We start from the raw sequence: 11557 nt of genomic DNA, 5'->3' as shown, positions 1-11557 counted from the left end.
CAAACAGACGAGCTGAAATCTCTTAGTCTGAGCTCAGACATCTCATCGGGGATGCAGTGGAGCCCCTGTCTGCGGAGCAAGATCTCATCTTATGTGGGGTAGGCTGAGGGTGTATGGGGGGGGGGGGGTTGATTAGCAAGGTTGAAGTCTTGTGAGTGCACATCTGTTTGCAGTTGCAAATACATCTCCAGGAGGCATGTTAAAGGTTTGTACAGACACACGCACACACACTTATGTATTCAAACAGCAGGGAAACTCAGCTGCCGAAAAAAGATATACCGGCAAATAAAGGTCCACACACAGAGATAAGTATGCCAATGCGCTCATCTTTTTATTGCACAACAATGTATCGTCTGTTTACGAACGCTTGAACAACATTGCCACTGACTGACAGACCAGCTTATTGAGATAGACCAGGGTGTGGCTCTGTGTTCTCGGCCAGCAGAGGTGGTGGACAAGACAGCCTTTTGGACTAAGGTTCAAATCAGTCCCATGCCCCCGCTAACAGCTATGCATCACGGTCCGTAAGGACTGGACACGAACAACGATCACCCTCCTGATCCTTTGAGACTGATTTGGTTGTGCTGTGGCTTGGGCTGGGAGCTGAATTGTCCCTGGATTGTAGACATCAACTTAAGACAGAGCTGGAGTTCTGTGATACTTGAACCCTTTTTTTTTTTCAAGAGCAGAAGCCGAGCACAGCCTGAGATGGTTGCAGACTGGCCTCCAGAGAGGGAGAACACGTGCTGTGCCAGATATCTGTGCTGTTGTCTACATGGTGCTGGTAAAGTGTGTCTCGATGCCCACACAGAGCAGATCGTGCAGGCTGTGGAATGCCACTAAGTCTAGGGGTGTGCTAGAATCATTTCTATAAAGCATTTCAGTGTTGTTGTGTTCTTCTTTTTTCTTAGTTTTTTCTTTGTCTAACAAATGTAGTTGTGACCGTTTAACACTCTACAGCTTGTGCTGGCATCTTTCTTAGCTTCATGTGGGTTTCAAACCCCTAAATGGCATCATATTCTCAAGTGGGACCAACATTGTAGAAGGAAAGGCACAGGAACACACACGCACACACAAACTCAAGCACACAGAGTCCTGAAGCAGAGAGAAGGCTTAGGTAAGTTAAGCAGGCTACAGTAGCTACGACACAAAAGTTTAACTGTTAGACTAAATAAAATCATTGTACAGGAGTTGGTTCACAACAATGACTAGATCTGAAGGTCCCACAAAGAATCGTACACAGAACTCTGCTTAGATAATAAAAATACAAACATGCACTCTGTTTTATCTGTCACGTAACTCAACTGAGAGTCATGCTCGAGATTGCCAAGGCTCAAGAGTCAGATTCTCCACAAGACAGAATGTTATTTTTTTCTTTAATGGCAAACATCAGATCAGTGTGCAACCAGCATCAGTGTGAAGAACTGTGCAACAGCACAGTTTGACATTTATTTTCCAGCATTTGCACAGCCTATGTTTTGATAATGTGCAAGCATCTCCACAGTTTTAATTATTATTTTTCTATCATTTTTGGCTCTTTGCAGCAAGCAGGTCATTTAAGCTAATGTCTAGACTGCCGATATCCACCAGAAGCCAGTCAGAGCTCACCCTCTCACTGTAGAAAATGTTTCTTATACAGCAGGTTGTGGTAAAAACACAACAATGTGCCCCACATTTCTGTGTATACCATATGTACAGAACATGAAAGTACAGAGTACAGCGCGCATGGTGTTGGAAGGCTCAAACCAACAAAAATGTGCAATTTTGTGTTTCCCATATCAGGGAAAATTATATATACTGACATTGTCATTGTAATTCAGCAATACTAGTCTTCATCTAATGGTTTTTACATATATTGCAAGTTGAAAAAAAAACAACACATATTTGCATTTTTACAGGCACATACATACCACAAAAATAGACTATGTGGAAACTAAATGTACCAGGCACAAGGTATGTACAGTCCATGTGCACAGGGCACATTGTAAAAACAAACTGTATAACAACAACCAAATGAAATAGACTGAGAAAATAAAAGACAATTTTACAAACAAAAACAATACCCTGATTTGCTAACATGTCAACACCAAGGCAATCAGTACCTTTAATATCTGGTGCAGCAAGAATGAGAGGTTGGAAACTTTGTTATTCGCAATAATTGCCGTCAGCGTTAAACAGGTATGAGGGATATCAATCCCACTTCACAGCAAGGTCCAGAAGAATAACCATCAAGCAATCACACTTTGAACCCCCCGATCATCAGGCGAATACATGCCCCACACTCGTGTCATTAGTGGCTTGAAGCCAACAGATTGAACGCATTTGTGACATAAAACAAACTGACAGAAGTATGTGCTTGGCCAGAGCTGTATCTGCCTTATGGCTGAGGGTTCAAACAGAGTGGTACTGATCAAAGTGTCAGGGATGCCATCCTTTGAGTGGGAGTGAATTACATACTACACGTCTTACCGGATATGGATACAAAGAAACACAGACGGTGCCTGATATCGCCTGAAACATTAGCTCTTTTACTCTTTTTCCATTTTGCTCTTACTTCAGGTGGACTCATTCATCGAATATCAGCACAGTCTTGATAGCAGCTTAATAGGGCAAACTCTGGTATTAGCACAAAGGAATAAGGAAGAGGACCAATTGATTGCACTGAAACGGCACTCGAGCGCACGACAGCCATTGACTCAGATTGACTTCATTCACAACCATATTGGAATTTTGGTGTGTATCTTTCCCATAGGAAAAAAAAAACAATACAAAGTTCTCATGTTGCTGACTAAGCTGGGTCACAGCACTGTAACCCAGATATGACAAAGAAAAATGTTTAGTGCATGTTATAATCAAACAGAAAAGGAACACGTGGCCACTCCACAGTAACAATGAGCCAGAGTTTACAAGCCATATAATGAAGCCCTTGGATGAAAATAATTGCCTATAGTTCATTTTAAAATTTAAACAACTCTCAGAATAAGTGATCAGAATCACTGACAATAGTTAAGCTAATTAAAGTCTTAGGGTTAAGACTTCACTTAGTCCTCCATCTTTTTCATGAGCCAATCAGAATTCAATGGGACTCCTTCAGTGTGGGGAAATGAAGAACTTCAAAGTGGGAGGAAAGATTACTCCACATAAATCAATGGAAAGCCACGTTATGGCAATCAATACATCTCTCTGAAAGGTAGCAAACCTGAGTGAAATGTCCATCTCATTGATTTTACAGTTTGGCTCTGGATTGATGTTCAGAGCTGAAAAAGTTGGGCACTGTGTTTGTTTAACACAACAAATCAGCTGCCTATCTTCTTTCCAAATTGGTTCCCCTTTTTTTGTCCTTAGAGTTTATCCAGATAATGGGTTCTGGAGAAGTACGCAACCATTTTAAGAGAATAGAGCATCGATTTTCTTTTTGATTACAAGGTTGTAGTGCAACACAAGGTGCTTAAATAGATGTCCTCAGTGCTCGCTTTGGACAGAAGAGTTCAAAGTGGTTACAACTCACTCTCATTCACGCCTACTTCAACAGATAAACTTTTAAAAAATGTATCCTCTCATGTTAGATCTGGGTATGGGTTGTAGCAGGTTAAATACGGCAACATTCAACCCATATAAGCATCACCAAACCACCCACCCCCTCCAAAAAAAAAAAAATCACAGACACTCAGCAACTCATACAGCAAAGTCCACACCCCTTGCATCATAAAAGCCTCTTTAAATCTTTGTCCCTTTATTTACATGGCAGTTTGTATCTGATTAGCTGTCTTCCTTCTTATATGGCATACATTCAGCAAGAGAAGGACTTTAGGTTCAATGTTATCAGAATGTTTGGAGTAAAAATAACCAAAGCCTCAAACCAGCCCCAGAATTTGAACTGTGAGATTGTTGTGAATTAAAATTTGAGACATTCACTGGAGTTTTGAGTGATCTGGGCACGTAGAGACTTTTTAAAAGTGAGGCATTTGTGCCCCATGTTGACCCCCCTCCCCATCCCATTCATCTAACAATTACAAATTTTAAATGGGCTTTAAAGTGACGTTTTTGAGGATCTGCTGAGCTCCGACACACATTTTTCCTGTGACTCCAAACCAGTTTCAAGCAGTTTGCCCAGTCTGTTTTTAACAAAAATGACACTGCAACACACCTTTCATTCCCTCAAACATTTTTGGTTAAGGTAACAACATGGTCACTGGATTACAATACCTCAAGTGAAGCCACAATAGCTGCTGGATTCTTTAAGATTTCACATTAAAAAGAAAACATAAAGAAGTTCACTTTTCTGTACAGCATATGTATAGATATTTATATTCATAGATATTTATATATAGGCGGGGTAGAGTATTGCAGAATTATATTGCATGTGTTAATCAATGAACCTAGACAGAAACAAGCAAGTATACAGTATGGATTGTTCACAAATGTCTCCTTTCAGTAAAGCTCAGATTATTCAGCCGTCTTTGCCTACAGTGTTACAATCAGTACGCTGAGCAAACAGCTGACCACTTCCCAGATGATTCATGAAAACGGGGCAGTGCCACCGTCAGCATGTCGAACCATGTCATGCTTGACGATGCATTGTAGAGTGTGAGTCCCTTCTCCAAAAATGGAACCAAAACGTGTCAACAAACTCGCACGCACAAACTTACACCCACATATATACATACACACAAACCAAATATATGGCTTCTAACGTCGAATCAAGGCAGTTAAATAAATGGCATTTTCTTCTATGTTTCTTTTTTAGTTGATACAGACACGACCAGACTTGGTGTTCAAGCTCAACTTTGGTTTGGGTAGATACAATGAATATAATATCCTTCCATCCTTTTTTTTCATCAACTATTTACACATCGATGTAAGATCGACCAGCGGTCTAATACACTAAATCCACTACTATTTTAAACAATATGAAGATGTGTGTTGTTTTGCTACGACAGTTTATACAGAAAATTACACTCAAAACACTTTTGAACGCTTAAAATGTCATTGTCATTTGACCTCAAGTCCCTGATTTTCATTTTAAGTCCAGCTCCTGCTAGATTGCATTGCATGGATTCTACACAGTATGCAATAGGTATGTTAATCATACTTTTCTTGATATCTTTACAGTAAAGACAGCGATATACAGTAGGTGTTTGGAAGCAGAGTGAAAGGGGTGATACTAAGACTACAGGTGCTGGTGCAGTAAACTACACCAGTTCAACCTTAAATTATTCTAGTTTAATTGTATAGACTCGTCTTAGTCAAACTGTCTCTAGACATTGAGTAGCTCTTTTCTTTCTGCTGACACCAGCACACAGTGCATCCAGGTCGAATGACTGGTGGCGCTTGCAGTAGCTGATTGGTCATTTAGCAAGCTGAGAGAACAGCTGGACTGAGCTTAACCAAACAGATTCTCCTACAAAAAAGGCCTCTTTACTGAACTCTACCAGGGTCACAAGTTGGAAGACAGCCGGGATCTGGCAGAGTCTAGCTCTGGAAGGCTGACAATTGAATCTTTCTTGGGAACTCCAGAGTCTGGAGGTCCTGATCCAGCAGCTGCTGCTACTGCCCCCATTCCAGCAGGTCCAGGAGGAGGTGTGGAGGCAAAGGCCACCCTTTGTGGGCCTCCCGCCGATCTCCCCACCCCTGAGGGCCCTGGCAAGCTGTGGTGAGGGGGCTGCGGAGGGCCAATGGAAGAGTTGGAGGTGCGGGTGGATGGTGGAGGGCTGGGGGCTGCAGAGGCAGCTTGTGGTATTCCCTCCTGGGGGAGTGAAGGCTGGGAGGCAGACAGAGCCCGGGTATCCTGGCTCAAACTGCCTGCATGAAGGGAGTGGGTGCTCTTGTGTGAGGCAGGCCTCTGCTGGGTCTGTGTGGGGCTGGGTGCATGGTGCTGCACAAGGGACAACTGGGACCCAGAAGGTCCTACACTCGCCATGCACTGGAAAGTCCGACCTGAAGCAGCAAGGGGGCTTTGAACAGGTGGGCTGGAAATTGCAGATCCAAATGCCCCTCCAAGAGTCTGGGGGGGTTGAGACTGAAGAGGAGACATAGAGACTGGACTGGACAAGTTCTGCATAACCTGGAACCTTCGCACCATTCGTGGAGACTGCAAACTCCCTGGACCCACTAAAGGACTCGCCATCTGAGGGCAGAAGCTCATGGCCACAGCTTGCTGAAGTGTGGCAATTGCAGAGCCTGTCTGAGGCTGACCCGGAGGCGCAAAGATCCCACCAATAGAGGGAGTCATAGACATGGCCCGTGGTCGCTGCAGGTCCACTAGTTTCACCATTTCACGGTCATACTTGACAATCTCCTGGATCATCTCATTCTCTCGGTTGTTGAAAACACCGGAGTTCAGATCATGCTGAACCTTGTGCATCAGGATGGAATTCTTTTTGCCTAAAGAAAGCAATGAAATTATAGAATAATCAAAGTCATGGACAAGGTTATAATGCAAAGACAGGAAAGAGAGAGGACAGGGAATGAAAGACACTAGGGTTCAGAAAGATGGAATTATTGAAGACAGATATCGCATATGATGTCCTTTACACCAGGTACATCCTCTAAAAGAACAAGTTGTGAGGAAAATAATGGTGTCACCCTGCACTCTCATCTATTGTTACAGTGATCTGTGTCTTTTTGAGAGAACAGACCATCTCATCTTACTGCTTATTTCTTCATTTATATACTGGTTATGTTCCCCCTTTTTTTTGTCTGTTCATTTTCAAAAAAATCATCCTTTAATTGAATAAAAATGCAGTGCTCTGCAAATGTTATTTAATGTGTTTGACAGTATAAATGCACTCAAATGGAACTTTTTATGGATTTTTTTTCTCTCTTCTTTTTTTACCTATACGATCCAGACGGTCAATGGCGACAGTCTCGAAGGCTCGTCTCATCATGGGATACTCCTCTAGCACCTCGTTGAAGTGGTCAACAGACAGAGAGTAAAGTCGACAGTAAGTCTCTGCTCGCACACTGGCTGTTCGCCGACCCCTCGTCAATAAACAGATCTCTGAAACAAGGAAAGAAGAAGCTTAGAAAAAATATTCAAAAACACAATCACCTGGAAAATCATGTGCAAGCTGGAAAATACACCACACCTCCAAAATAAGAGCCGTCGGACAGTTTCATTGCAAGGGTGCCCTTGGTGATGACGCTGCACACCCCATGCTGGATGAAGTACATTTTCTTGCCAATGGTGCCCTCCCTTATGATGTAGTCATGTGGTTGAAATACCTCAAAGCGTAGTTTTGTCAACATGGCGGTCACAAAATTTGGCTCTGCGTTGGCAAACAGTGGCATTGATGCCACCAGCTTACGACAGTTGAAGTTTACGATTTCCTGGGAAAAGGCACATTGTTTGGTGCAAATAAGAACAATAAAATATACATAAACAATGCATGTCTGCATAAATTCAGCAAATTCAGTGTAAAAGATCATCTTGTAAGCACATATTACAACGGACACACAGCACTGAACAGAGATATATCAAAGACAAATGATATGGCAATTTCCAAAATTTTTTTGGAAAAGTGCCTTACTGTTTACATGTGTCTCACCTCTCTGAGAGGCTCGCTGAGTTCTCCCAGGATGCTTTCTTCGTCAAACATCTTGCCCTGGTATCTGTGCTCATAATAGTCATGGATTTTCTGTCGGAAGTCAGCAGGCAGCTTGTGGAAGGACATATACTGCTCCACTTGTTTATACTAAGAGAGTGACGGACAGAGATGATGTTCTGTTAATGCAGTGTATAAAGTATGGAGTAAAAGCAGTTTTGCATTTGCAACATTGCATTACAAATCCTCCGGCCAGAAAAAGAACAAAGGTAGCAATAAATGAATCCTATTAACAAGTATTACCCATATGCTCAGTCTCCCAGACTCTCTAAAGCCTAAAAAAATATCAACTGAATAAATGAATTGTTGGACAAGGTCTTGCACAGCACATTTGAGTGAATCCCAAATATGTTGTCTCGTTGTTGGAAATTCTCACTTGACCTACAAAATACATCCACTTGTAGGATCTTTACAGAATCTACATATATTCCTGTTTAGACTTCTAAAAACTGAGCTGTCGAGTTGGTTTTTGACAAGATCAGCTGTTCACTCTTGATTCTACTCTCCAAAAAATTACATGACCCCCTAAAGCCCTGGCTAAGTTTTCAGTTCTATATTCTTTACTAAAAATAACCATTTCAGAGAACTCAACTAAAAGGAAGGGAAAATGCTTTTTAAATTTGATGTTTTGCTGTATTTTCTGAAACTCTGTTTTTTTTCTGAGATGCTTTATTTTTGGTCTTTGTGTTTTCAGATATTGTTTTTCCATTTTTCATTTTTCATTGTGTTGTTGTGTTTTGTGCCTCAGGGCCACTGTGTTTTGAAAGTGGCAAAACACATGGAGCAGAAATGAACAATATTGTCCCCATGGCTGGGAGAAACTTGGACAAATTTAGAGATAGTGTAAGTTCCCTTTCAAACAGTTGGTTTTCAACTGCCTGGTTGACACATTTGGATATGTTATTTTATTTTGGCATTTACCCAACTCAAAAGCCCATTTAGATTGTTCTATTACTACTGTATTAATTCTTTTCAGTGCTCATTGAGGAAGAAATAGAGACCAGAGAGTATGTACACAGTAAAATTATGCAACAGTATATCATCCATGTCTCTTCTGTGATGGAAATCTCCCCTCGTGCCAGAGGCAAGTTCAGGAAACTCAGATGTCTTACAGCAGCAGCTCAGCATTGACAAGAACAATGTATGCAAAAGACATTATGCAACGCAAACTCACCCTAAGCCTGAAACTGTTCAGCCCATTGGGCATATACATACACAAACAAGCCACATATGTGTAGTACACAGTAGTACTCTTACGCTCTCTATACATCACTCTGAGAGGACAAGACGTTATGTACGTTTTAGGACTGTCCTTGCCTGGAGACTTGGGACAACTTATCATCACAAGACTGCTTCACAGAGACAGACAATCACTCTGCTGACATCTCATGAGTCAGATGACTGCATTCAACCAAGAACCCTACACACTTCTACAGTAAGTGAATTCCATCACACCCTCCAGTGCATTGTAAAACATAGTACAAACAGCCACACAACTGAAATGAACACTGGCTCTTTTATTAGTGCTGCCTAGATGCTAATCAATACTAGATCAATTGAAAGTGAATGCAGCGATATGCTAACTCAAATCTATTCAAAGCAAGAGACAAAAGACTACATGGTAGGGCTTCAGAGAGGGGGTATCTGGGCAGTCAATTGTTGAGAGGAAAAGGTTTCTCCTTGAACAGGAGAAATGTTGGACAGTGCTGTCAGACTGTGAGCACTTCAGGCCAGCTCAAATGGAAAGCCCCATAAGACCACAGTTCAACCCAGAACCCATAAAGCTGTCCGAAACATAATTTTGAGAGCTCCACAGCCTGGTACATACTGTGTACTCACAACTTTCGATGCCTAAGGAAGTCATCATCTGAACAACTTCTATCTACTTCTTCCACAATCTGCAGCAGGTATTAAGAAATATCCTCTGACAGTGACTTCAATAGGTCAGCTTCAAAATAACGAGACTGCCCCATAAATGTAAGGTCCCAGGCTGACCTCTGCTGCAGACATCATTGTGTCAGCACATGTGTCTTGCTAGAGGCTCCAAGCAAAACAGTGTAGCCCACCTGCTCAAACACAGTTACAAGCTCTGAGTCCTCAATAGGAACACATAAAGTCTTACAGAGAAAATTACTTACAAAGAACAGACGGCCTGTCTCTCTGCTTCTTAAGGAAAAAAAGCCCATTTGGCAAACAAACATTTCAAGTTGTACACAGCTGAATGCATTGGTACACAGAGAGAATCACTGTTTCAAATCCTTGCTCCACAGGGCAGTTTAATGTTCAATTTATATCCCTTGATTTAATGGCAGCAGCACAACAAGCCATTTTCAATACTGAAAATGGATCCAAATAGCTCTACAACACTACGAACAGGTGATTTTGTAACCGAACCAAAAGAAGCAAACTAAACACATCCCATCCAGTGAGTACCATCTCATTTTAGGGGGCCACATATGTAAACTGTATACAAATATTTAACTGCATACAGTATGAACTTAGACATGTTGCTGAATTCTTCTTCTTACAACACATTGAAAATGAAATCAACACTCAACACTTAGGATTGAACTGTTGACTGATATTGCTGTAAATGACTGGTTTTAATATATGACCCACAGACATAAATGTTCAGCAATGCTATACTGTTTGATTAGCCTTAATTTAAGGGATTGTAGGGGTTGTAAATCTGGTTTAGGATGGCACAAGATTTCAATTGTAAAATGCTTTCGAGCCTTTATGACACAGGGAGACATAGTAAAGTTAATTTTTTGGTTCTCATATATTAATCATTCGTGTCCTACTCCGGATGATGTGTTGTAAATTTAGAATAATTCTCTATTCAGAACAATTCTTTGCGGTTCTTGAAGATATGCAATCTCTCATCCAAGAGGCTTCTTCAATTTTAAAGGGCTTCTTTTTTTTCAGGGGAGATTCTCATGAACTCCCAAGAATTTAACATCCTGAAACTGGAACTAAAACTATTTAAACAAGTCTTAATTGATTTGAAGACTTGAATAGAAAAACTCAGAGCACGATCCTTAGAAATTTTTATTACTCCCGCATGTCCTGGGAGCTCTGCTCCACAATTCCAGTCTTCAAGTAACAAAAGAAGAGGCTGGTACACAGAGGATGAAGCCAGTAATAACAGATAATGAGGGAAGGATTTGATCACCATAAATAAGTAAAGCATACAGCATTCAGGAAACAGAAAGCTCCACCACTCCATGCTAATACACCACCAGTTGATTGTTAATTGTTTTATTCCATTACTTAAGTGCGACCACTTAAGTGCGACTTCAGAAGAAAAAAAACCGACATGCCGAAATGGGGCATATTGCCAAGTATCATAGATGACTTGGACAAACGTTGGTCAATACATCAATTCCCCTTCCTGGTTTGTAAACTGGAGCAAGGACAGTAGTCTTATAAAAGGGCATGTTTAGCTATATCCATAGCTCGACTTAACTGTGCTTGTAAACCTACCGATAGTCTGACGTATTTTTCAAATCTACCTAACTGGACTGCAGAGCCACAATGATAAAAATGAGTTTGTCACCTTTCTAAAGTTGCAGCACATACACATTTTTGCAGTTGGTGTACCCTGACTGTGGATTGTTCTGCAGTGCAGGTGGGGAAATATACCATCACCTTGCCCAGAAAAATGACTGCATATTTCAATGAGAGAGCTTCCTTCATTAACATATCTTTAAAAAAGCCAAACATTGCAACATACATTTGAATCAAGCACCCATGTGAGGATCACTCTTTTGTGAACGGCTCCTTTGATGGAGCTGCCATACAGAGAGTCTCACCTGCATGAGTGACTCTGCTTCATGACATCTGCAGATGGAGAGCAGCCTGAAGAAATGACCCTGTGTCACAACTCTTTACCCGATATGTCAACACTAACTGCAGCTCTAAGAGAGTAAAGAGGCTGATTGTGAGAAAAG

At 41.3% G+C, this 11557-nt stretch overlaps 1 protein-coding gene across 1 annotated transcript in view; it reads right to left on the bottom strand.

The window, feature by feature from the left end:
• Window positions 1-306: 306 nt before the first annotated feature.
• The window catches only part of LOC140269239 (potassium/sodium hyperpolarization-activated cyclic nucleotide-gated channel 2-like), a 34902-nt gene continuing 23651 nt past the window's right edge, over window positions 307-11557 (bottom strand). Inside the window, exons 5-8 of the mRNA XM_072364263.1 lie at window positions 7548-7694; window positions 7089-7329; window positions 6836-7000; window positions 307-6384 (exon numbers count right to left, since the gene is read on the bottom strand). Of these exons, the coding sequence (XP_072220364.1) occupies window positions 5438-6384; window positions 6836-7000; window positions 7089-7329; window positions 7548-7694 (1500 nt within the window). The 3' untranslated portion in view covers window positions 307-5437. The remainder of the gene's footprint in view (window positions 6385-6835; window positions 7001-7088; window positions 7330-7547; window positions 7695-11557) is intronic.

This window comes from Leuresthes tenuis, unplaced genomic scaffold (genome assembly GCF_036924035.1).
Source record: "Leuresthes tenuis unplaced genomic scaffold, fLeuTen1.0.hap1 SCAF_14, whole genome shotgun sequence".
NCBI classification, from domain to species: Eukaryota; Metazoa; Chordata; class Actinopteri; order Atheriniformes; family Atherinopsidae; genus Leuresthes; species Leuresthes tenuis.
This window is presented reverse-complemented; position numbering and strand designations above follow the sequence as displayed.